General features: G+C 40.2%; 2 protein-coding genes across 5 annotated transcripts; one reads left to right on the forward strand and one right to left on the reverse strand.

Annotated features, from left to right (window-relative positions):
* Positions 1 to 257: 257 nt before the first annotated feature.
* LOC120792132 (DNA-binding protein RFX7-like) lies at positions 258 to 19,589 on the reverse strand. 2 transcript variants are annotated; one of them, XM_040131194.1, is made up of 9 exons: positions 19,064 to 19,589; positions 16,207 to 16,240; positions 9,817 to 9,902; positions 9,484 to 9,606; positions 7,629 to 7,745; positions 6,595 to 6,679; positions 6,250 to 6,463; positions 5,129 to 5,415; positions 258 to 3,897 (listed from the first exon to the last, which is right to left on the reverse strand). In XM_040131194.1, the coding sequence occupies exons 1-9, from the start codon at positions 19,306 to 19,308 to the stop codon at positions 649 to 651; spliced, it is 4,440 nt and encodes a 1,479-aa protein (XP_039987128.1). In that variant the 5' UTR covers positions 19,309 to 19,589; the 3' UTR covers positions 258 to 648. The 2 variants fall into 2 exon arrangements, with proteins under 2 accessions (XP_039987128.1, XP_039987137.1); XM_040131203.1 differs by lacking the exons at positions 16,207 to 16,240; positions 19,064 to 19,589 and adding an exon at positions 12,819 to 12,998.
* On the forward strand, positions 11,886 to 26,550 carry tex9 (testis expressed 9). 3 transcript variants are annotated; one of them, XM_040131254.1, is made up of 12 exons: positions 11,886 to 12,370; positions 23,031 to 23,164; positions 23,463 to 23,526; positions 23,716 to 23,792; positions 24,069 to 24,114; positions 24,271 to 24,353; positions 24,507 to 24,676; positions 24,919 to 25,010; positions 25,329 to 25,502; positions 25,664 to 25,798; positions 26,215 to 26,349; positions 26,441 to 26,550. In XM_040131254.1, exons 1-12 carry the CDS (start codon positions 12,368 to 12,370, stop codon positions 26,516 to 26,518), a joined length of 1,191 nt encoding a protein of 396 aa, XP_039987188.1. In that variant the 5' UTR covers positions 11,886 to 12,367; the 3' UTR covers positions 26,519 to 26,550. The 3 variants fall into 3 exon arrangements, with proteins under 3 accessions (XP_039987188.1, XP_039987173.1, XP_039987180.1); XM_040131239.1 differs by having other exon boundaries at positions 11,886 to 12,362; XM_040131246.1 differs by lacking the exon at positions 11,886 to 12,370 and adding an exon at positions 21,224 to 21,308.
* The last annotated feature ends 166 nt before the right edge of the window (positions 26,551 to 26,716 follow it).

Here is a 26,716-nt window from a genome sequence, read left to right on the forward strand (position 1 = left end):
CTTGTTAAAATTTTTTTCAGCTACAGAAAATGGACTGAAACCAGACTGACACATACGGCTCCTACAAAGATGACTTGTACTTGCACAGATGGCTTCTTCATACTTGGTGCTTGTGACACTTCCAGTTTTTTTCAGTGACTCTACATTGCACACAAATGTCTCAAATATATTTTGTCACTGTGTACCTTTTGCTTTAATTAGATAATGCCACAGATTTAGATACAATGATATAAAGAATAGTTTTGTAAAAGACTTAATAATGATGATCTCTTTTTCATTTATTTCCACATTTTTTTAGACTAAAAAATTCATGGCTCTGTAATGTTTTTTTTTTCCTTTTTAAATCACTGACTTTTCAGTGAAATCTCGAACACAACATAATAAAACAGGTTTTGGATTAGGTTTCTTTTTTTTTTTCAGTAACCTCAGTTTACCTGTTGGAAATGCACTTGATCAAACACTGTGAGGTGATGTTTTCTGATTAAAGAGAAACGACCAGCATGTAATCAGAGTGTGGCAGCATCATTGCAGTTCAGCCTGGCACTTGAAACGGACAAACCTCAGTTTGTCCAGCGTTGCATTATAAAGTGTAAATGCCTAAAAATAAATAAAACAAACAGCGACCACAGATTAACATGATCGACATTCTCAGCCCATCAACCCGACAGTTGGATGATCTTTGCTTTCTAACCAGTCGAGTCCACTTGAATGTGCCGTCTCGCTGGTAATTTGCTGAAACAGCGGATCATTCACCAACTCCTCAGGAGCAGCATTTTGATACTGCCCTTGCTGCTGGTTGGGGTCGAACAGAAGGTTTGTGTCCAATGCGTTAAGGTCATTGATGCTACTGGAGAGCTCTGATGTCATTCTGATTTCACAAGGGAAATCTGCTCCGCCTGTAGCCAGCTCCGACACCTGTTCGATGAGCTGACTGCCAGCAGCAAGGCTGTTATCTGTCAGGAGGTCTTTGACAGTGCTGCTGAAATCCAGCTGCTGATGCTGCTGTAGTTCTTCTTGCTGCTGCTGCGGGTTCAAACTTAACAACATAGAATGGGCCTGCTGATGCTCTCCAGAGGCTGATTGTACTTGATTGTTACTTGCAGAGAGAATCATCTGTTCATTAATAGCATTTTCTATGAGGTAATCTGGCCTCTGCAACTTGCACGTGCTGGTGGAGTTGGAGGTCATCAGGCTGAGGTGGTTGTCAGTGCAGGAGAGGTTGGGGTCAGACTCGAGGATCTGGGTGAGGTTCATACGTGCAGTGTAGCTAGAGGGTACATTATTGATGCCCAGACCCCGGAAAGCATCATCATGGTCCCCGTCCAGCTTGCTCAGGAGGACACTGGTGATGTTTTTGCTGTTGCAGTGTGGGCCCGGTGTGGGCAGGACCTCAGTCTGCATCATGATGTTGAGCGGTACAGAGCGGCTCCGCTGGGCCATGCTGCTCACCCCAAGATTTGTCTGGCTGCTTGCAAAGATGTTCAACACCTCAGGCGTCACGGGAGAGTTAAAGGGAGACACCACTGAACGAAGGATATTGGGAAGGGCACTGTTTCCTGTGTTTCCACTAAAATTCCTCTGATGCACTGCGGGGCTTACGCTGCGACATCGAAAATTTGTAGCAGGTACGTTGGTGGTTTTATTATCCAGAGGGGCAGGCACAGCAAAACCCTCCTGCTTAGCCATGTTTGTCATGCTAGCTATCTGCTGCTGCACAGGCGAGATGGGAGTCAGGCGGCCAAAACTGCTGTCGTTGTGCCGCGCATGAGGGACGGCGAAGGCGTGCGGTTTTTGAAAATGGTCATCTATAAGCCCTTGATAGCTGGGCAGGATTCCCACTCCACTGTTTGACTTGTTTAAGATCCCACTGTTGCTGTTGTAACTGTTGTTCATCCACTCTAGCCTGGTCTTGTCTGGGTGGGTCGCCATCGGCCTCTGCATGGGCTTGACAGGGCTGCTGGAGACGGTGCTGCCGTCATGGAACCCGGTGATGCTGGAGTTGATGGGTGTGAATGCAAACGGGTTCCTGCACTCCACTGGACTGGGAGGCACAGTGCTGCTGCAGCTGGAGTGTGGAGTACCAACTGGGGTGTGACGACTGCTTCCCAGTGCGCTGTCCACCGGGGTGGTGGAGGTGATGCGGGAGCAGGGGCTCTCTCCGGTGAGGCCTTGGGCTCCTCCCAACACCTCTGACGTCGGTGTGGGAGTGGGTGTCGGCGTTGGAGTTTGGATTGGGTTGCTGCTGTTGTTTGCAGCGTGATAGAAAGCAGTCATTGTCTGATTAGTGGACATCATGTTGTCCGGCACCACAGCCTGTTGGCTTTGCAATGCGACACAGTCTCCAAACTCCTGCAGGTTGTTGAGTTTCATCTGCTCCTCCATCTGCACCAGCTCCTCCACAATGCTGTCCTGAGTTACATCATCATCAAAGGGAAAGTAGTCCATATCTGTCTGCATAGGGAGCTGACTAGATGATGAAGCTTGACTCAAAAACTCTAAGGGTTCAGTAGCAGGGTGGGACTGAGTGTAGGTCTGTTGTTGAGCTCCTTCCAGGCTTGCTGTGGTTGAGTTTGAACTCCTAACATCACTCAAACCTGAATGCTTCTGGAGGCCGGGGTTATTAGGAATGACATACGCGTTAGCCATCGTGTGCCCCTGCTGTTGCTGTATTAATGCGTGACTGACTGAGGTGCTAGTTTCCATAACAGTGGGAGTGTTTTTCCTCTGCATTGAGCTCCGTGTTTTGGCAACAGAGTAAAAGCCACTGGCTCTGAATGAGGAAGCGTGGACTTGAGTGGACAGGACAGAGTTCATTTTCACCTCCATGTCCCTGGTGGCTGGTGCACTTTCAGGTCTAGCTGGAGCTCCTGGCCTGGAGACATAACAGAGAGTGTTTCTGATGCCATATCCAAGACCAGCAGCACCCCCTACTGGCTGCTGGGGCATAAAAACCCTTTTGACTGGCGAAAGCTCTGGGCTGAGGCCCGAGCGTTTCCTGAGGCTCTTAGTGGACAAGAAACCTTCCTTTGTTGATGTTACACTGCTGCTTTCCCCAAATGAAGGTGCTCTGCTGGTGTTCAGTGAAGAAACAGCGCTGGTATTCTGAATGGAGGGAGTTAAGTGCAAAGTGCTTGTATTATTAGTGCTAGTATTGCTGCTTTCGACTGCTGCCGCAGGGTTAGTGCTTGAGGAGGACTTTCCATTGCGTTTAGTGAAAGACGTTTCCTCCAGACCCAGGAAGCCTGTAGTCTGAGGTATGGGCACACTGGCTGCCCTCTGTACAGCCCCTCCGGTTCTATTTGCCATTGTTCCTTGAGTCAGAATAAGACTGCTCGGATTTTGTGTTTGGCTGCTTTTATGTATAGCTTCAACTTCCATTTCAACATCGAAGCCATGAGTGCCAGTAGTCTGCCCCGGCCTGGCCACCGGGGCCAGAATGGGGACTGCAGAGGCACTCCTCGTGGTTTGATTGGAGCTGACGTCCTCTGCAACTGCAGTGCTGCTGATACCTGCAGATGCCGGCCGCAGGGTTGTGTTTGTAAGGGATGCGGTGGTATTGCTGCTGCTGCTGCTGGGTGCCAGCGATATGGCTGTCATCTTGACCAAACTGACCGGGCTGACATGACATGTAGTCATCACAGTCTTAATGGGGCTGTTGGCGATGATCATGGTGGAGGGCGATGGCAAAGCGATAGCAGTCGTGGCCAGAGGTTTGGGTAGGATTTGAGCATAGCGCTGCCGAGCAGCGCGTTCGCCCACCGGACTGGCCAGAATATTTTGCGGGATTTTGGGGGTCTGCTTCACCGGCTGCGTCACCATTTGGAAGTTAATAGGCAGCACTTTGCTCTCCGCTGTTCCCACTGGACTGGGGGACATCAGCTGCCTGCACCTCTGTACCTGAAGCAAAGGAAGGTCAATCAGAAAGTGGAAAAAATGAATTCTGAGTTATTTTAACTCTTATAACCTACATGGAGATTATGGTTTGCTGTGTGTAACAGCAAAGTGTAACAGCAAACCGTGTTCCTTTTGTTTTGTTTTGTTTCCATAAATAAATCTGTGAAACTAACACTGAAACTAAATCTGTTTTTGCCTCTTCACTATCAGGCTTATGAAATTGTCACTACAGGGCTATCAGCAATGCAGGCCATGTACTATTTTCAGGACAGGCTGGGCCCTTCAGGAATATCAACCTTTGTCATATGAGAGGTACTACAAATATGTTAGGATCCATATTACAACTATAAAATCGGATATTTTAACTGCATCAAAGTTTCACAGACACCTGAAGTGACTACTTTGGATATTATAACCATATCGATGGGATGTTCTACATCTGCTTAGTGCTGTGGCAAAGTAGAGTCAATGTTTAGTGTAAAATGGAGAAAGAGGACAATTTTCATTTTCTTTTTATATGTATGGTGTTTCTTTAAGCAGATTCATTTATTAGTGGAAGCTATTATTTCATATACAGTACATAAATCTGTTTTTTTAATGTCTAAATATATGAAAACAGCCTTAGTGGTAGGCAAATGGGTTTGAGATGACTACAGTCAAATAAATTATTATCTGTTATCTATTGCACTAATATCTAATCCAAATGTCTCACTGAAATGTTGAGAGACACTGAAGTAACTTGTGTTTTTCACAGTAGTTTATTCAGAGTTACTGAACCCAAAATGAGAGATGTAATTTTGAACGAATTTTGCATTAGCCTGATTATTTGTTTGATGTCAGAAGATTCAGTATGGACTGATTTATTAGAATCGAAAAGGAGGTGTAGTTTTAAAAAGAGTGCACCGGTCACATTCTACTAATCTTTACAAATTTACTCACTCAATTAGCAAGTAAATTTTAAAATAGTTTTTAAAACTACACCTCTGCTACACCTCTGCTGTACGCACATTAACAGAATTAATTCAAGAATATTAGTTACTTCAATGCGTCTTAACATTTCAGTGAGTTAGATTAATATAAAAAAGGTGATTCTGAACGCAAATTTCTTTATCTGGTTCTACGCCTTAACAACACTATACCATTGACCATTTTTCTCTCTTAGGTTGGGTCAGTTCGGTAGACAGGAAAATTCCACTTGACAGCATGATCTACATCGAGAGTCCTGTTTTCTCACCGTGACGGGGCTCGGGACAGCCGCGACCACGATGCCTATGGTTGGCTGAGGTGACGGAGGGGTGGGGCTACCACAGGGCCCGCCGTCGTCTGCCCTCTTGGCTTGTCCCTCTCTAGATAAAGGAGAGTGCAGCTTCTGTTCTTGTTGTTGCTGCTTTCTCTGGATCTTCCTCTGGAGCTGCTGCTTCGCATCAACACAAGGTGACGACAGGGTTGTGGCGTGAGGCTGGAAGGAGTGAACCTCAGCAGTGGGGATGAATGCTGAGACGGACTGTGGGGTCTTAACCTCTGAGGAAACAAAAAAGGAGAATTTAGATACGAATCACATGCTGCTGCTATCGGAATATAATATGCAGTGGTGGACAGTAACTAAGTACATTTACTCAAGAACTGTACTAAAGCACAACTGAGGTACTTGTACTTGAGTATTTCCATTTTATACTTGTACTTCAAATCGCAGAGTGAAATATTGTGATCTCTCTATATTTATCTGACAGCTGTAATTACTACTTACTTTTCAGATTCGAATTTTACATCATCAGTTTATACAATACAACACATTGTTAAAGATTAAACCAGTGGTTCCCCCCAATTAAAAAAAAGCAGTGTGTAGCTGGGGGGCCCTGTCGTGTTTCAGGTGTTAAAATTCTATATTTCACAAAAAGCAAAAAAACAAAACAAAGAATAAAGAAAAGTCTACTGATTTGTGTAGCAGTCTGACCTTTACATAGGGAGCCATTGAACTAAACCAGCTACAACAGTGAAATGCTACTTATGCATTGAAAATAGTACTGTTATGTTTGATACTTTTCCTGATAATACATCTGTACTTTTACTTAAGTAGGCTTTTGAATGCAAGAGTTGTACTTGTAATGGAGTATTTTTACACTTCTGTATTGGCACTTGTAGTCAAATGAAGGATCTGGATTCATCTTCCAACACTGATAACACGTGTATATAGTCTTGAATGACATAACTAATCTGGTTCAAACATGACTTCAAAAGACGACAGATGCAGTCGGTAAGTGCAGTAACAGACAGATGCCACCAGATGCCACTATTCTTTTTATTTTTTTTAAATAAACACAGGGAGCATGAAGCCGGCAAAAAACCGTGTCTTACCTGTGGCTGTGCCAGTCACAATGGTGAGAGCTGCCAGAGACTTGTTGCTGATGTAATGGCTGTCGATTAGGAAGCGAGCCAAATCTTCCACAGCGTCAAACTGGCGTTTCAGCACCTTTTGGGCCCACTCACACACCAGATCACAGGCCGCAAATCGCACCTCCTCCTTTATGCTGCTCAGGTGGCCCGGCGACTCTAGGACATCACACTGGAGCTACACACATTAGACATGTTGTTATATGTGTGACACACCGAATGACAGGGCAGTGACAAAAATGGAGTCAGAATACAAAGAGACTTAAGATTATTCTGAAATACTATTAAGGAGGGTGTAAAAGTCCTTACTCCTTCCCCTGTTTTATGGAGATCCAGAGTGGGTAATGACGGCAAGTGAACAAAGGGTCTTTTCCTTAGTCCACTGTAGCAATATGTAAGATGGTGTTAAGATAAAAAACATGTGATTCCAGAAAATGAACATATGCTATCAATATACAGTATAATATGGTGAGTGTCTTGTCCGTGTAACACTTATCAGTTCAATTTTCCATTAAAAACAGTAATGGAAAACTGTGTCTGATTTGACTGTGGTAGCAAAATTAATGGTCAAACTTCTGACGCTGACCAACCAATGTATCCATCACGTCTCACTCAAACGTTTTGGGGTTTTTTTTTAAGATTAAAGCTTTATCACCTGTTCTTCAAAAATAGTCACTACTGTACTTCTGTAATTGATTTTATTTCATGAGATCCAGTGAGAAGGGAAAGGCAACTAACTAAATAATTTCTCACAAAGTTGTGATAATCAAGTGTTTAGACTAATTTAATCACTGAAATGTGACATTATTCTTATGTTTTTTATGTTGATATGGAACCATTTCTTGTACAGATTCTTTTAAGCAATGCTTGTACTGGAAATACTGTGTAAATGAAGATAAATCATTGAAACTTTGGACAATAGTAGCAGTTTGCCAATATGAGTTCAAAGCAAACTCCCTTCAACAGGCGAACACTTTAAGTTTTTCCACATTGTATCCCATAAAATTCATGATCTACAATCTCGCCTTACACAATGATAATTTCATTATCCTGAGTGACTGAAGGTCATAAAAAGAAATCAAGTTTTACACTTTGATGTCATCAGCAAAATAGAGAGGGGGGAAAAAAAAAAAAAAAAAAAAAAATCAATCATGAATGATTCATGAAGGTCAAGATCACAGTGACTCCCTGTGGGTCTATGTATTATGCTTCTGCTTCTGTGGCAGAGGGAGACTTTATTCCATTTCATATCTATATTTAGAGAGCTTATGAACTGCAACAGCAGATGGTCTGTGACCAGAGACAGAGGCCAGACTGTTACAATCCATTCCAGCGAAGGATATTTTGATTTTCCTCTCATGCCAAGTCGCCGCGCCTTCATGTTCGGGAAGACATTTTTCATCATTTTTCCAAAGTCTGCGGCACTCAGTGGGTGGTAATTAAGATTGTCGCAAAAGCTCCTGCAACACATAACAGACAGAACAAATGTGATTAAGAATAGAGAAGGAACAAAAAAATCCATGTCAGTTTTCAACCAAACCACAGTGTATGCCTTGAATCATGAATCAGAGTCATATCAACAGAGCAGATTATTTTCTGAGCTATTAATGTCCGCATCCCTGGCGAGGTGATGAAGTGGTTGGAACAATTAAAGCTGCTCTAATAAATATTTTTATATTAACAATGGATTAAATGACTCAATGAACTGTCAGAATGATCACCTGATTCTGCAGTTCCCCTCTGCACAGCACAGCGTTTTAGCGCCTTTCAGCTCATTGTTTTTGTTCACTCTCACTGCTCTAGTCAGTGTTGTTTTTCAGCTGTTTTCAGCAAAAAGCTCTAGAAACCCACGGCGCACTACGTGCTCAGCACCAAACGGTAGCTGGTGAAGATAGTGGAGCAGCTACAGAGCTAGAAGAGAGTGAATATTAGACTTACATCCATAAGGTGGCGGGATAATGTTACTCTGTAACTGCTGGGTGAGTAATCAGGCAACTGTTTGCTAACACATTTGTTATATCAACTTGTGATATGTCAGATGTTGTGTTTACAACTTGTTCTGCTGCCCCCAAGTGGTCAAAAAACGTTAAACTTTAATGCTCGTTTAAAGGCATAATATCTTATGTTATTGTGATATGATAAATGTAAACATATAATAAGTTTTGTGTTGCAACAGTGAAGCTGCAATAGTTACTCACAGTCATCTAACATAAAGTGCCCTTTATCGTTTGATATCTAGAATAAGTACCACACAGACACATGTATTTACCATAAATTGTTGTTCGTTCATTAAGTTAACTAAAGTCCTGATAACATTTGTCTTCGTCACCTAGAAGCTCCATTAAGCTTTTTAGATACAAATTGTACCCTTTTACTTACCAGGTACAGTTGAGGTTTATTTGGCTTTATTTACTCTGATTCAGAGCTACACTGCGAGCTGAATAATTTCAAAGGGTCGAAACATATATCTTTGTGTATGTGTGTGTGTGTGTGTGTGTGTGTGTGTATACAAAAGCTGGAAATGTTTTTTCTTTCAAAATGATCAAATATATAGTATAACAGTGTATGCCTGTGAAAATATGTGAATATCAGCTATTAAATGAAATAACTTCCTTAGAAATACTTCAGTTGGCATTGTAATGAATTTTGAAAACAACTGTGACAAAAGTGTTAATTTCATTGCACAAAATAAAATGTTTTTATTGTTTTGAAGTGAAGCACATCACGTCTCTTTAAAGCCTTTTCACCTGTCTATCCTAAAGGCGCCAATATTTCTGGAGGGGACTGTATTTCTGTTCTGGTAGAGTTAAAAAGACAGTTACATAACACTGTCAGAGCATTTCAATGACTGTCTCAGACTTTCCATTCTAATATTACCAGCACATGCTGCTGTGATTCTCATGCCTGCAGCGTCTATTTATACTGACTCTTTAGCCGGCAGTAATTTAGAAGAGAAAGAAGCTTGAACATTAGCAGCGGTGAAGTAAAACATCACCGATACAGAGTCAAACAGTCAAGACTATAGTTAAAAAATGGGAAAAAAAAACTGATTCTTTCAGTCACTGTGGTCTTTATATTTCTGTGAGAAACTATCAGTGCAACAGTAAAGTTTCAGCGTGAAATGGATTAGGTATGAAATTGACAAAAACATTTATTCTTGTTAAAGAAAATTGTAAATGTGAATGCAAAAAAACTTACTTGTATTCATCATAGACCTCCTGTTTGGGAAGAGAGGTCTCTGGGTATTCCTCTAAATGATTGCGGATCCAGCTGAACGCATGCGTCTGCTGTGTGCGGCTTGACGACAGGGCGCTCTGGTCACTGAGAAAAGATTTGGAATACTGATGAATGATTTTGCCGTTCTGTATGATTCACATAATAACCTTATAATTAAAAAAAGAAAAAAGAGAAAAGACAATAGCATATAGAAATGTTTGCCAGTATCAATGATTAAACGTTTCCTGTTTCATAAATATTTCATCAACAGTCCATTCTTCTATAAATATTGTCAGAAAACAGGCATATCCTTACCTTTTGTCAGTGCTACTGCTGGGGCCAGAAGGCAACTTTAGGTAGAGGTAGAGTTTTTCAATGTCTGAGAACTTCTCGACATCTTGCTGTAGAAAGTAAAAAGGGAGTTTTAATGTTTGGCCTTCCTATCCATCAGCACAAAGTAATGTCCTGCTACGCCTGCAGAGCACACACACACTGAAAGTACGAGTGATTCTTGGATAGTTCATACTAGGGAAGGGTGTAAATAAGACAGTGTTTGTGTCTGCATTTTAGGCCATTATTTGTTTCCAGTTACAGGGCTCAACAGTTCATCTTGCTTTTAAGGCTGCAACTAAAGATCATTTTCACCACTGATTAATCTGCTTCTCATCTTCTCGATTAATCAATGTCAGAAAATATCAAAAACTGGGCTTCAGAATTTCTGAAAGCCATCGTTGACGTCTTCAAATTTTCTTGTTTTGTCCTACCCACAGTCCAAAACCAAAAGATTTGAAATTATTATGATAAAAGATTAAGAAAACTAAACGACTTAATAGCTGACGATTAATTTCCTGTCTATCCATTCATCAACTTATCGTTTTTGCTGCCTCTCACAGTAAGGGCCTTAATTATGGCTAGCCTATTCTCAGTAAAAATGTGAAGAAAAAAATGAAAAAGTTATCAATAAAGCATCCTCAAAAAACAGCTCCAACATTTAATGCAAATTCTGGCCATGTGGCCTTCATCAAGCTGGTTCACTGGCTGAGTATTAAACATTTAATCAAATCCCAGCTCCTTTAAATACGATCAGCTTGATGGAATAAAGTAGCTCGTGAGAGCAGAGGAACTGTTTTCATCCTTTGCTGGGGTCTTGGGTGCCGTTCTATGGAGAGGTAATGCTGCAGATCAGCCTCACCTCCACAAACTAAACTGAATGATCGGCTTTAAGAAAGCATAGGGGGTGTCCGGCCTAGCCCTAACCTAGGGATCTAAGATGTGCAACTGTAATGTCCGCGGTCCAAGTCCAGGACGGACCTTTGCTGCATGTCACCCCTCCTCTCTCCCCTCATTTCCTCTCACCTCGGAACTGTCCGCGATCAACCAGAAAACAATGTCCCGCAAAATACTTACTTAGCTACAACTATACAACCAAAAGCAAAGCTAGTGGGCCATGAATCAACAGTAGATCCCTACTGTAAATTGTGTTTTTTTTGCATGGCGATCTCAAACTTCAGTCATTCAACACTTGAGACACACAGACATGGCCAGAGTGTACAGACTAAACCTCCTCAGCGTGGCCCTGAGCTACACAGTCTTCAGTCCTTCTAACACCGCTCTTCAAAGGGAGAAAGAAACATGATAGTATGATGAGCAAGCAGTTTAAATTCTGCAGCAGACAACAGTGTTAATCACCAAGTGATACTCTAACCCTATAGGAGTGAATTCATATACGGTGCCTATAAAAAGTATCCACGCTCCCTGGAAGGTGTCGTGTTTTATGGTTTTACAACACTGAATCAAAGTAGATTTAATGTGACATATTTGACACTGATCAACAGAAAAACACTCTATAATGTCAAAGTGAGAACAGATCTCTACAACGTGCTTTAAATTCATTATCAAGATAAAACACAAATGCTTGTTCGAATAAGTATTCATTGTCTTTAATATGACACGTCTGAATCATCCCTGGTGCAGCCAGTTGGTTTTAGAAGCCACATAATTAGTTAAATATGGACATCATCTGTGTGTAGTCGAGGAGTTTCCGTTGACTGTGGTATGAGTGCACCTGTATCTGGAGGTCTAAGTTTTGGTGAGTCCGTTATGGCTAAACCTTTGTCATGAAGACAAGGAACTCCACGAAAAGGTGACTGAAAAGCACAAATGCGATGATGTGTGGAAGAAAATTTCCAGTTAAGCCTGTAATCCAAGGAAAATCCCTTTTTACATATTTACATATCACTTACATGTCTAAAGGTCAAAGAAAAAAAAAATACAGACCTCTGTAGCCCGCTCCTCATCTCTGCTGCAGGCTAGCAGCTCTAGGGTACATTAGCTGCTACTAGCATAACAGCCCTGAATCTTGGGAGTGAACTGTTGGCAGTTTATTGTGGGTAATGTAGGCGCCAGGTTTTGACATGGAAGAAGGATACGTCAAATGTTAAATGACAATATCTCTGGTTCTGTTGCATCAATTTTGATTATTTTTCCAAAAAAACGGTCCGCCGTGAGTGCGACAACGTTAAAGAAGTATATTGCTAGGTGGAGTACTCTTAAATCAATCACTAAGAAATGGAAAGAGTATGGCACAGCTGAAATCTGCCTACAGCAGCCTATCCTCAAACACTGAGCGTCCGGGAAGGAGGCTACTGAGGGAGGCTAACCGGAAACATCTGAATGAGTCGAATGCTTCAGGAGCTGAGACTGGATGGACGGTGGATACGGCTGCTTGAGAGGAGCGTCCCCAGTCGCAGCTGGATGAGAGAGAGGCAAAGAGAAACCCACTCTTGAAAAAAACTGACATGACATCTCAGCTACAGTTTGCCAGAAAGCAAGGAGGAGACTCTGAAGTCAGCTGGAACAAGGTTTGATGGTCAGACTAAACGCCATGTTTGGCACAAATCGAACGCTGCACATCGTCATAAACATGCCGTCCCCACATTGAAGCACAGGGGCTAGGAGTGAGGCCCATGAGCAAAGTTTTGCTCTGACTTTAAGCCTTGCAGTGCAGAGTTATGAAGCATAGATACACTGTGTTAATACAGCTGTACAGACTGAGACACGCAAACATGTGCACACCTTCAGTCTAAACGGCGGCAGGCAGACACAGAGACAGACAGGCTGATCTCGAATCTACTGCTATTCACCCTCCTCCCAGCACAGCTCGCTGCGATGGTGAGCGTGCAGACACACACCCGCACGCTGCCAACACATGCCTTCACTCAGACATATCCACCCCTTTCAAATGGCCTCTATGAATGAACTTTACCCTGTCCATCTTTTCTGATTAACATCTTTGTCTTTGCGGAACCGTAGCTCACCCACAGCTGAAGGTAGCAGACTTTGAGCAGCATCAGCCATGAGGAAATCAGGCAAAACGCATAATCCTCATAAAGAAGCAATGTCATCTTTAAACTTGGCTAAATCCTTGTTGTGAATCAGAGGAGATCCTTGGCCTTTTCAGTGTGAGTCACTTCCTGCTCTGCTGACTTGGACTGTCATTGTATGTTACAGCTCTGCACAGTTCACTCCACTCCCCCTTTAACTCACTTTACCTTGAAACTAAATGTTACCAAGTGCAGTATGGATTATGAACCAATTTGCAGACAGTTTACACTTAATTTGTACATCTTTTTAGACTGTGAAGTAGACACTTGCTGACATAAGATGTGCCCTACAGTGCCGTACTCATCTAAGGCGGCGGTGGTTTGAATTTGTTCCATTGTTGTAGCTGTGATGTTCCCTCAGAACTAGAGATGGTCCAATATATGACCATTTAAGATTTTGTGCGCCGATTTTAGCTTATCACAGATATTGTAATATGGCGTATGCTGGCTGATAAGTAACAAGAAACTGCAGGAGAGAAATGCCAAAGACATATTTGAGTTACTACAAGTTTTGCCATTACACGGTTTGTCCAACAGAGGGCAATGACAACTTAAAATTTTAACTGTAAAACAAATCTTGGTAACAATTATTTAATAAACAAATTTAAGGGCTCCCTATCTAAATTCTTTATTTATATTATGTGTTTATACTAAAAATTTAAACTCGGCAGATATATTGCAATCGTATTTTTTAAACTCTCAAATATTCATATTGGAGTTAGCCTCAAAAATCCTGTATTAGTCAACTTCTACCAAGACTGTCCATATATGATTGAAAGATTTGATTTTAAAGTACATTACTGTAGTTTTTCAACAATCTAGACGGCAATATCTTTATTTAATATAACTGATTGCACATTCCAAACATATTTTCTCCAGGTTAACCCATGTAAGAACGTGCCTTTTCAATTAGCAGATATCCGCCAGGTTTGCTGTGTTTACTTCTGATCAGAAGTCAAAATCTTGCTAACTAGCAAACATTACTCAGCATAATATCGATTCAATGCTATGGATCAGGATCGGTTTTTGCTAAGCGGCAATGTTATGTTGTTTTCAACAAGCAGTTTTAAGTTATGGTGGTTATTTCAGGGCTGCCTAAGTAGAAGCAAACTGGTTCGCAGTCAAAGTTCGGACTAGCCTTTTGAAGTTGCTGTGAATTCATTCAGTTACATTACAGAAATATAATAGGCACAATAGTTTCAGCTGATGTCTCCCTCTACGGAGGCACATTGCACTCACACAAGGGAAAAAAATTGAGTCCTTATTTCATAATTATGAGAAAATGTACATGTGACTAACGGGGCCGGAGCTGGAACGCCTCAGAACTCTGCTGAGAATCATCAGGATTGGTGGATGACATGAGAAAGCACAGGGTGTAAGGTTAAAAGTTTTTTTTTTCTTTCTTTCTTTGAAAGGCGTGGCAGGGATGAAAGTAGATAAACTCGTCTTTACTAACTACCTGACATCACACACTATATATAGAGAAATATTACATAAGGACAACCACACTCCTGGCCAACGTCTACGAGCCCTGGCTTCACAATGAATTTTTTGCATTGAAGGTTTATTTTATCAGAGCTGAAACATGATACTGGGTCATTCTGTTAGGTTCAACGGTATCTACAACTGCACTTGCTGATAAAATTTTAGCAAAAAAAATGTCAGTTACTTCTGTATGATTACTTCTCTAGGCTGCAGCTCCCATGAGGCTTTAACGTTGGCGGACTGTCGCACTCTCTGGGGAGCCGCACATGTTATTTTCTAAGAACGAATTGCTGTTACATCGTCGTTAAACAGCAAGGGGAGGTCCAACTGTGCTGGCAAGTACAATACTGAGTGCCGGTGTAGTGTACAGTGAAGTGCGACATTAGCTTGCTCTTCGTAGTGCTCAACTTGTCTGTGTAGCAGGTTATGAAATCTACAACGGGGCATCACACAAAACCACTAAACTAGAGACAATACGGCCTCAGTCACAATTTTATGTAGAAACCTTGGACATCAAACCATAACCCAGAATGACTTATACTTTGTAACACTACGAATAAATACAGTGTAAATATCTACGGCCCAGCATAGAATGCACACAGTCTTGACGGTTTCGGTGTCCTACAATGTAGGATAGTCCATGCCACGGACTGAGCCCAGCAGAGCTGCAACGATTAGCTGAAATCAATCGGCAACTATTTTGATTGTCGATTAATCTGCAAAAATGCCAAATATTTGTTGGTCCCATTTTCAAAAACATGAGGATTTGCTGTTTCCCCATATAAGGTAATATTTGGTTTTGAACTGTTGTCCTTCAATTCTTTGTTTTATCCAAACATCACTTTGGGCTCTGCAGAGCTGGGATGAGCGATATTTTTTCTGCTTTTAGAAGTTTTGCTGACTGATTAATTGAGAAAATAATCGGCCGATTAATCATTCACAATTAATCGTTCACTGATCGTTAGTTGGAGCCCTAGAGCCAATTTCAGTGCAAAATTTTATTTGTTCCAAAGGGGATAAACCGATGTACATATACACATTATAACTGTAACGGTCCATGGCCTTTCTTTTAGCATCACTCTCAAGACAATTACTAGTAGACACCAAGGAATAGCAATAGCATGATATAAAATCTTCTGTTCTTCTGTCCAACATTTTCCTGTTGTGCGGTGTGATAAACACTGTAATCTTCTCGGTGCGCTAAAGAGGCTCTTGACTATAATTCATACTACTTTTTCTTTTGCACTTTAAATTACAGCGTTTCCTTGGACCTTTAGGGGGTGCAACACGCTGATTCATACTCGACTCATAGAGGAGACAAACGTGACGCTGCTCTACTGAAAGCATATTTACCCTTTTTATGAGTCTGGTGTCACAAGTTAATCCCTTGTTGTCACCACTCAAAGAGTCTGGCTGCACATCAGCGTCTCTGTCCCTGAACTCGCCGGTCCATCCCACCGACTTTACAGCGAGCTCACATCCCCCACAGAAATTACTTTTCTAGGCTAGCGGATAGTTTTACAAACACTACACCTTCGTGTTTTCAAAATTCCATATTGACCTTGTTGAGCCCTGACCCACCAGGAGACGTCACTAGCTCAGTACAGTGGTCTAGCCCCAGATGCGCCCTCTATAGGTTCATCTAAAAAGCTGCTGCGAAAATTATGCCAGAAAAGACAAACACATCAGAAAACAATGGTGTTTCAGCTCTATATACTAGAACAACTAATAAATTACCAACAACATTTTAATAGATAAGTTAAAATAAATAAAGTAAAATAAAAAGGGTTAATCAAAAATGCAATCTATAGATGAATAACATGCTAAAAATACTCACCAGAATGTTTTCCACTTTTGATTGAACAGATTTGCTGCAAAATAGAGACATAGTATAAATTAGTATGAAGCTGGTGTAACATGAACTCTTGAGTCTAACGTGTATTTATTTATAAAGCAGAGGAATGATTGGTATGAGACGACCCTCCCTTCAGCATCTCTCAGGTCATGTATCCCACCATCGGGAACACATGTTGTCATAAGTAAAAAGAGAGAGACAGGCACGGGGTTAACATTGTCTCGGAAAGGAGGCTTTTTGTCGTTCAGAACACTGTCATTTCTTTGCAGTCACTGAGGAAATCGACCATACATCTGTTCCTTCCCATTTGGATTTCATCTCAAAGGACGAATATAATGAAACTATATTATCAGACCTTACTCATATTTTTTTTAACCATTATGTTAAATCATATTTTAAAGAAAGTCTAGTATCATATATATGTATCCTTTAAGAATGTTCCCAAATGTTTTGTTGTGATTCCCTATATCTTCCACAGACACAGTTCTAATGTATATTCTACAATACAAGGAGGTCAGTACGTAAAGTGCACATACAAAGTTCAGGAAAAAGGTGCATAGCAAGTTCACTTATGCCAATCAGTATTTGACTGCAAGAAAGAAGAAGAATTGACATAATAGCAAAGTCCCATGCAAGAGCACTTATTTAGGCAAAAACATGCATTAGATGACTCTTAGCTTATTCGGAGCTGTGCAACACTGCAAAGATTCAAACCAGGTACATGAGTAACTTCTGCAGGTCTAATTGCTAATCTGTAGACGGGTCAGGTTGTTGTTGACTGTGAGACAGAAGGTAGGCCACTTTTAAAGACTCTAACTTGGTGACATTGGGCAGGTCAGAATCAGGAGATGACTCTAAGCCGTGACAAGAAAAGTTCACTTTAATTCACTGTTACCAGGGGGCCGAGGATGTCGCAGTGCTTAAAAGCCATCATTAAGCTGTTTGTGAGGCAGATTTGGGCAGGTGAACTGAATGACACCTGAGGCCATTGTTTTTTTTTTTGTATAGAGACATGGATTAGAAAAAGAAATAAATGATTGAAACAAGAGATCTTGCGAATCCAACTGTGTCCAGGTGTAATTCAGGCTTGAATGAAATCCAACAGGAACAGCTCCCCTTAGTAGTGGCACTTGACCATAGACTGTCACTTCATATGAAGACAGGGTGACGGTGTGGTTGTGAATGAACTTGCTGATCCCGACTAAGGCGTTCTCATTTTATCATGAACCACTCAGCAGCAGGTCGCTGAGGTGAACGTCAATATTTATGCTCTAATCCTCTTAGAGGTTAAAGATGTAGGGAGTGGGATACTTATTCACTATCCCAACATGTTAATGACAGTCTGGCACAAGCATTGCAACAGGTTTCTGTAGGGGTATTTCCTCCAGACATTTCAACTCTGAACTGTTGTGCTTTCCGGTAGTTTGGCCTTTTGACATTTCATGACTCTTTGATATTTAAATGGCAGTACATGAGTTCATACACATTTTTGGGTCAGAATGTGGCTTGTTGCAATCCTTGAATTACTTATGGTCTACAATCTTTCACATTTACTGAAAGCTTTGACTCAGTGTTTTTTTTTTTTTTTTTTTTCAGTGAAGAGCCACGGTGCCAGTCCTCCTTATTTGAAACTGGTAATTTTGTACTTTATGGACAATTATGGGATTCTGTCTGATTTTTTTTTTTAAAGCAAATTGAGTATCGCTGAAACTATTAGCTCATGAACAGAGAATCAAGATGAATTAATAATGAAAATAACTATTTGCAGCTGGGAACTACATTTGTGTTACAAGAGTCACCCAAAGTGCAGCAGTCAACATTGGCTGTGTTCACTACATTATATGAAACGGAGTTATGTCAAGTCAATTCACTCACTGCTACGGGAAGTACATACTGTAGCAGTTGGTGTCGGCATGCCAGTGGTGGGTGATTTTGGAAATAGAGGGAACATAGAAAAAACGCAGTCTGAACGGATAGCCCACAGAATGTAGACGGCTATCACTGCGATGACGCCTGTAACCAATCAATAAACAAGCACGAAATAAGGACACGGGTGTGAGATGAAGAGAGGGGTGAACTAGTCTCATGTTTGGCCTTTACTTGAGTAAAAGTAGCAATACTCTGTTATCTTTTCTCTAGTAACCACAAAGGCAGGATGTGACAAAGTACATTTATTTAAGTACTGTACTTAAGTACTTTTTGAGGTACTTGTACTGTACTTGAGAATTTAAGTTTTCTGTCGCTTTATACTTTTATTCGCCTTCATTCCATAAGAAGACATTTTACTCTTTAATCAACTGAATTTATCTGGCAGCTACAGTTACTTACGTAAGTTATATATATAAAACATATGATCATCTTGTACAATATGATGCTTTGTTGTAGAAAACTATCCAGCAGTATATAGGTAAAACTGGGTCATGTAACACTCACAAGGAGCTCATTTTGTGCTACTTTTTACACTGCACACAGCAAGTACACCTTGTTGATAATACCTTTGTACTTTCACTTCAGTAACGTTTTGCATTGCATTTTTGAGTATTTTTTTACATTGTGGTATTGCAACTTTTATTTAAGTAAAAGATCTGAATACATCATTCGCCACTGTCACTTTTTTCCAATTATTTGGAATGGAGTCAAGTCAAGTTTTATTTATAGAGCACAAAATCACAAATGTGCCACAAGGGGCTTAACAATCTGTACAGCACTGACGATGAAGATGATGAGACTATAACCTTGATAAACCTGGAGCCAATAAGGGTGTCAGTTTGGTATCTGTGGAAGATTTTTTCCCTTCAAGAGTCAAAGCATGCAGAGTAGCATGTAAGCACTTCCTCACCAGATGGAGTTCTTGATCCTGAACTGCAGGGCACTGGCCTCAGCGCCCTGCAGCCCGGGGAGCAGGCCGGGCAGGCTCCCCGCCCCGCGGTCCGCCTGCTGCGGCGGCTGCTGCTGCTGTTGCTGCTGCTGCTGGTGCTGCTGCTGCTGGGGGTCCTCCTCGGCCATCACGGCGGGCCTCGGGAAAGGACGGGGCCGGACTAGAGTCGTGGACGGGTGTAGTCGCCCGGCAGGGTTAAATAGCATGGACCGGAGGACGTAGCGATGCTAATGGGACAGCAGCAGACCGCCGTGTTGTTATTGCCGCCCGGCCCTCCTCCTCAGACATCGCTCGCTTAAAGTCCCGACACTTGGTGAATTACAGAGCCTGTGCAACAAAAACTACGTGCCGCTCTCAAATGTCAGGTGGTGCATGGATATGAATAAAAGCGGGTGTAAACAGTGAACAGACAGCTGGAAAACAACTGGCTAGTCCCTCCGGTGCGCTCTACCCCTCACGTTGTGGGATTTCTCTGCATGTGCATAGTGAGTAGTAGCTGCGGAGCAAACGCATGCGCACTAACAGCCCCTGCATTAAAAACATGTAAACATGGAAGCGGAGAAATTACTGAGCCCGTGTGTATGGGTGTGAATTTATACATGGATATTATTATTTCAAGTATATACTGCTGATATCAACTCAGCAATAAAACAAACAAAAAGAAAAGTTATCCAAGTAGATTAATAACAATCGGTGGTGGAGAGTAACTAAGTACATTTACTCAAGTACTGTACTTAAATACAGTTTTGAGGTACTTGCACTTTACTTGAGAATGTGCTGTATAAATCAGTGGTGGAGGAAGTACCCAGATCCTTTACTCAAGGATCAACACAAGTAACAATCCTGCTTTGATAGTGTTAGTTTAGTAAAACTATGTATATAATGTATGTGTATTATATACATAGTTAGTATATATATGTACTATATAAGTATAATCAGGAAAAATTACCTAAAGTATCAAAAATGAAAGTACTCAGCGCAGAAAAAAATGCCACTGTGAATGTTTTACTATTCTATATTATATTATTGAATTATGCACAGATGTGTAAACAGCATTTTACAGTCACAGCTTGTTGAGATAGAGGTAATTTTTTTAGGGCTTCATCTAATGATTATTAGAAATTAGTGAGAAAAATATCACAACACTCACATCGCAATTGCCCAGAGCCCAAAGTGACACCTTTAAATGTCTTGTTTTGTCTACCAGAAATTTTGTATTTGTAATAATTACAATTACAAAACTTATTATTAAAATAATTACAAGGAAAGGGCAGCAAATCCTTGCTTGAAGATTACTTAAAGGATTCAAATGAAAAAAAAGTCCTAATTGATTTGGTGTCAATTGACAAATCAGTGAATCAAGTAATGCTTTGAGCTCGACATGTATGTACCTTTTGTAATTTAATATTTAACATCGTATCTAATAAACTCTTCATATGTTTTCAGTGTAAAAGCTTAATTAATACAGTAACTAGTAACCACAGCAGTTAAATAACTGAAGTGGAGTAAAAATGTAGTGGCCCGAAAGGACATTCCACTACTGATGTAAATAAAACTCTCTTGCTTTGTCCTAACAACAAACTAAAGTTATTGATAATGTGGTCGATTTAATTAGTTTATCGAGCATTTATGGCTTCCACAAAGCCAGGATTTTAGTCCATTACATACTTTTGTTTAGTATTGATTGACACACTTTTTGTAACTCAGTGATGACAGTTCATGGCATAATTCAAAAATTAACCAAAGGCATCATTGGTTATTACGATGAGCTATACACTCAGTTGTCACTTTATTAGGAACACCTAGCTAAAACTAATGCACTAAAAATAATGTTCAGTTTGTTTTGAATCTGTGTTAAAGTGGGGTTGAATCAACTGCATGACCATTTTGGAGGATATAGTCTGTGGTGACAGGTTTTCCAATTATTTTGTCCATCCCATTCAAATCAATGACGACAGGCTATATGTGTATGGACAATCTAAAATCAGTAGCTATTTTGTTGCTGCTTTGACTGCTTTTAGTAGCCTACAGCCTGCTGGGATACAATTTTTGTTGTCTAAACAAGATCGCCATAAAATGTCTCGCAAGGGCTACCGTACTGCGTATAAAGTAGTTGCTATGCAACTAGAGTCGCTTCCCCCACTCACTCTGTATCCCAATGGCTGAAAGAAGTTTTGATAGAAAAGCCCAGTCGGTCGTTTCGAAGGTATGTAACTTGATTTTTTTTTTTTTTTTCATATTTTTTCTCTCAGATATTCAAACAGAACTGTTTGTTTTCTACCAGCGAAAGTCTGAACCTGGTCATTTGTTTCCAAAAGGTGAAGTCGCTCAGCGCTGACGATAACGACCCTCTAACACTGTGGTTGACGAAGCCTAATAAACTGCTAACCGTCCCTTTCTAAATACCGTGGACACTAAAAGATGTTGAGCCAGAGGAAGAGAAAATACGTAGTATTGTGAATATTTAGACGAAAAATTATTCTAAAAAAGGGTGTGAGTGTTTGGGCGGTGTTATTAAAGATAGAGCGGGAACTTCATAGCCTACACTAGGGTTATCACTTACCTCATAAAGTTGTGGTTTAATCGTCAGCCATGTGTTACAGATTGCTTTGTCTCCATTTTCGCAACAGAGTTTCAATCAATGAACAAAACATTTAATACGAGGACCCAAAACTGTTTTGTTTTTTGTTTTTTTTAACAAAAATCGTTTAATATTAAGTTTTTCAACAGATGAAAAAAATAACGCAACACAAGACAATCAATTTCAGTAACTCAATGAAGAACAGGTAACAAAACGAACAGAGCAAAACAAATGTGGGCACATATAGTGGCTAATCCAAGTAAAATAAGCGAAACCAGTAAAATAATACAACATAAATCGGGTAGCTCGTTTTTATTATAAAAAAAAAAAACAGGAATATATCCATTCTGATAGGTTTCTTTCTATATATACATTAAAAAAGAAAGACCCAACCTGATGAAACTTCCCTTGGTGATTACTGGTCCTTGCAAGTAAAGATTCAAAAGGGGCAGTGTCTGTCATTCATTTTCAAAAAAACAAGCAAAAACAGGCTTTGTCTGACTGACCAATGAAGCCTGCCAGTTCAGGTCAAAATTTTAGTTTGCATATACCTGGTGGTGGGAGAGAACTTTCTCCTAATACGTGCAGCTGGAGAGACTCTGGTAGTGGTGTTGTGCAGCCACTCTCCAAATCTTTTCAATACTTGTTTACAAAAAGGAGAAACAAAAGAACAATCCCACATTGAAGAAAAGTGCCTTCAACAACCAACACTAATTGACATCCATTGGTTCTGTTTTTTGAAGTTAAACTGGTGTATAATAATAAACCTGTATAAATTTGTAGTCTGTAAATTTTCCCACTGATGACCGCCCAGCATCAGCCACTATGTTTTTCCACATGATGTTTTCCAAATCAAACACTGTAATCAGTGTTCAACCAAAAGGTTAGAGGAGCAAGTTCGTGACCAGAGAGTTGTCGGTTCAGTCCTCAAATCCCGGTGGGAAACAACACCAACACCCCTGTGGTGCCTTTTAGTAAATCCCTTAACGCCTGCTCAGTGGCCAGCAGATCAGACTGTGGTTGTACTGCGCAGCTTCCAGGTGTGAATGTGATCAGGGCATTCCATTAAAAGAGAAGTTACCTCTCAGTGAAATGAAGTGCAATAAATCAAGGTTCAGGTATATAAGCGCTTTTATTGTGAATAATAAAAAATCAGTTTTACAAAATGTAGTGATTTGATAACCAATAAATTAAAACATGGGTGGCACTAAAACTTTTGGGAAAATCAAGGTGAAATGCTAATTTATTATATTATGTCCAATCTTTGTAGATCTAATTAAATGTGAAATTTGTCTTTAGGTGATTAATGTAATAAAATCTACTGCTCTGTCTTGTTTTGTTGTTTAGACCAAGAAACGCCCGTCCTCTAGCACTAAGGCTGAGAGGTCCAAGAGGCCTGAAGTAGGACTGCAGTTAAAATCTGCTTCTGGTCTCAGAAAGACGCACACGGACGACCTTTTGGCTAAGGAAGAACAATACAAGTAAGACTGTCTGGTCCCACATCTGCTGGCTTCGTTTTGATTCAATTTAAAAGAATTTATGTAAAAGACCATCAGATGACCCCGTCTGACTAATTTTAAAATTGAATCCTTATACAATTTTTAATGCAATTAACATGTTAATTCTGAGACAAATATTTTTCTCAGAGTTCTTTGTCACAGATTGACAAAATCTCCAAATATGGTGTATGAATTTTATTTCTCTCACTCCTGCAGCACTAAAATCCACGTTTATGTAAAAAACATCCATTATTGTTTAATAAGCTTTTATTTCCATCAGACTCTTAAATGCAGAGCTAGAAGCCAAAACATCAGTTCTAGTGAGACAGGCAGAACAACTTATGGTAAGTTAATAACCTGCTTTCATCATTTAATTGAAAAATGACAAATTTTCTGTTTGCTGAGTAAATCTGTCAAAATAGTCGTACTAAAAATGTCAACTGATGGACGGACGATGACAAGGGGTAAGTGAATCTTGAGGTCCTGACTTGTTTTTCAACTGAAACTGGCTCTTGTTGTTTATTGGATTTTAGAGAGAACAGAGTGAAGTTCTGTCAAAGCCCTTATCCACCCTGCTGCTTACGGATACTGAAGATGAAGAGGATTCAAGGTAGTAAATATCTAAGGCTCAGAGCTTGAGAGGATGGCGCATGCCACGAGAATGAATGTAGACTTTTTAGTGGCTAATTTTCCTGTGACCGTTTCAGAAGTCTAAATTTATTCCAGTGAAACACTCCAGCCTCCAAACAGACCATTTAAATATTCCTTAATGAAAGCAGTGTAAGAGAAAGAACTTGCTCAACGGAAATCATCCGTTTCTTTCTGTCTTACTTCGTGTATTTATCTACTAACCCATCTGTCTATATATCTATCTGTTCACCTGCAGGATAATAAAGCCACGACAGTGCACTGTGCCGGAGCCCGGGGTGAAGGTATCAGATCAGAGAATAAAGTTATGGTGTCTGTATTTCTGAAACCTGCAGACATTTTGCTCAACCAACACTAGATTACAAACTACATGTATCGTTTGTCAGTGCTGTAGGCCTACATTAGTGTATGCTGTTTCTGTGTGCTGTGCTGTTTCTTAGGTGGTGACAAAAAAAAGGGTCACATCAACATCACAAACCATGTGCACTGGAAAACAAGGAAAAGAGTCTCACTGTAAAACAGCGTGAGTTTGATTGTTATATCATTTCTAAATCCATTGTAAACACTTTTATTCATAAGACAATGATGTGTAGGTCTCGCCTTTTGTAAAATATATTCTCCATTAACATTCTTTTCGAGGCCTCTAAAGGTTTTCCGGTTGTTTGCTTGATTACAGAACCTCAAAGGTGTCTCATGCAAATGAGTTAGCAGCTGTAGAAGATTCAGCTGATTTTTTTCTGGCAGAGACGATACATAGCATGGAGGAGAAGATGAACGGCAGTGTCACGCATGAAAATGTTGTGGATGATCATGATGTGTCTAATGCTGGAGACAATGTAGGATCAGGTAATTTTTTATGAAACTTAAAAAAAGTAAACCCCAGTTAATTCTATTATAAAAGAATTTGTATACTAATAAAAGACACGTAATTATTTCTTAGAATTACCAGAAAGGTTTGAAATTAAATCTTAATTGGAGCCTTCACATGAAATAATTAATGTGATAAGTTTGCAGTAGAACGAACGTTGAGTGAAAGCCCCTTTTTATGGGTTTGTAAGTCTGATTGTGTTTCTTGTTGTTTTGTTAAGGCATTTCAGATGCTCAAATACGAGTCCTCAAGGCAAAACTACGGATTATGCAGGAAGAACTGGATCAACTCTCATGTGAATATTATAAGAAGGTATGGTAAAATATGCAGCTTAACAATTATTCAACTAGAACTCTAGTTGGGGGGGGCAGAGCCTCAGCTGAACAGCTGTGAGCCATCCAGTAAAAGAAAAAGTGCATGGAAACAAACTTTTCCACACACCTTTTAGTGAAAAGGTGCTGTGTTGAAATAACCATCATGTTCCAAGTCTCGAGTTCTCAAGCCCCTTAACACACCAAAATATGAAACACTGGTGGCTGCATTAATTGTTTTTGAATCACTGCTTCTAATGGAAGAATTTGAACTAAATTCTGAAGATGTGTTTATTTAACATTGTTTCTGTTGTTGCAGGATGATGAAAATGCTAAGCTTAGTGCAAAAATTAAGGAGATTGAGGAGGATCGAACCAGACTACAGAAGACCATAAGCATTCAGCAAACACAGATTGAAAAGCACAGAGCTTTAGCAGAGGAGTCTGCTAAAAAATGTGATGGTCTTCAACTACAAGTGTCTGGTTTACACAAGGTTTGTGTCAACGAAAAGACAGTCTTACAGCCTTTTTTTTTTACCTGTAATGACTGACAACAGACTGCAAAGGTGGTCCAAATATTTCTTAATAAACAGTGAAATCACCGTCTCACATGAGATGCTTGTGTGTGATTACTTCCTGGCTGTGCTCTGTGTAGGAAATAGAAAATCTGAATAGATCCAACAAACAAGCAGCAGCCATCCACAGCACTGCAGAGGTTCGTCTGAACAGAGCTCTGGAGGAGGTGGAGAGGTTAAAGACTCAACTGAACAAGATGAAACAAATGAATAAGGTAAGCAGATTACAGGGCTGTGAGTGCTGATAAAAACATACTCATGGTTTAATTACTGTAGGTATTCCAGTGTACATTTAAAATAATGTGAAATTATACAGATTCTAAACTCATATGCATAAAGTAACACAAATCAAACATGTACAACACAACATATTTAAAACAATCACAAAGAATTGAATCTTTATTTAAATATAAGCAATCTCTTACAGTTGTAGGGGGCATAGCAGCAAAATCTGGTGTTGCACGGTTCCTTTAATATCTTTTTAAAGCCATGGAATTATGAGTGTATTAGTATTGTACTTTGAAGAGTGTGTAAATCTAACTGGTTTGCAACTGAGACCTCACGTTGCAGAAATAAGGTAAGGCTCTGCCTAACTACTACTAATTTAGTCTTTTCAATTCTATTAAATAAGGACAAGATAAGTGAGGAACATCAGAGTAAAGAAAATCTACTTGCTGAAAACAAAATGCTAAAAAAACAGAAAGCAGAACTCGTTGTGGGTTTCAAGAAACAGCTCAAGCTGATTGACATTCTCAAAAAACAAAAGGTAAGTGTCTCGTCCCTACCCTAGTATAGGGTGTAATTATATATACATATGTTTGTAATCAAAATCTTAACAGTTTTTTTTGTGTGCGCAGATGCATTTTGAAGCTGCCAAGCTGCTGTCGTTCACTGAAGACGAGTTTATGAAAGCTCTAGACTGGGGGAAGCAATAAACACAGAGATTCAGCACGTGAAGTACAATGGGTTAAAAGGGGTCAAGAACCATTTTTTAAAAAATTATTTCTGTGTGTTGTGAAGTAAAAGACATCGGTTTGCAGTATCTCAGAATTTGACTGGTTTGATAGAGTTTAGAGTTTGAATTTAGAGGGAATTGAAACTTAAAGACTTGTTTCCTAATCATAACCTTAAAC

The sequence above is a fragment of the Xiphias gladius genome, chromosome 1 (genome assembly GCF_016859285.1).
Source record: "Xiphias gladius isolate SHS-SW01 ecotype Sanya breed wild chromosome 1, ASM1685928v1, whole genome shotgun sequence".
Lineage (NCBI taxonomy): Eukaryota > Metazoa > Chordata > Actinopteri > Istiophoriformes > Xiphiidae > Xiphias > Xiphias gladius.

Coding starts and splice junctions, on each gene's coding strand:
- tex9 (XM_040131239.1), top strand. CDS start 12,300: ATGACATCTCAGCTACAGTTTGCCAGAAAGCAAGGAGGAGACTCTGAA. Junction 12,363..23,030: donor CTGAAGTCAGCTGGAACAAG/GTTTGATGGTCA, acceptor TTTGTTGTTTAG/ACCAAGAAACGCCCGTCCTC. Junction 26,350..26,440: donor ACATTCTCAAAAAACAAAAG/GTAAGTGTCTCG, acceptor TTGTGTGCGCAG/ATGCATTTTGAAGCTGCCAA.
- LOC120792132 (XM_040131194.1), bottom strand. CDS start 19,308: ATGCTATTTAACCCTGCCGGGCGACTACACCCGTCCACGACTCTAGTC. Junction 6,464..6,594: donor TCCATAAAACAGGGGAAGGA/GTAAGGACTTTT, acceptor TAATGTGTGTAG/CTCCAGTGTGATGTCCTAGA. Junction 5,416..6,249: donor TGTGACTGGCACAGCCACAG/GTAAGACACGGT, acceptor TTGTTTCCTCAG/AGGTTAAGACCCCACAGTCC.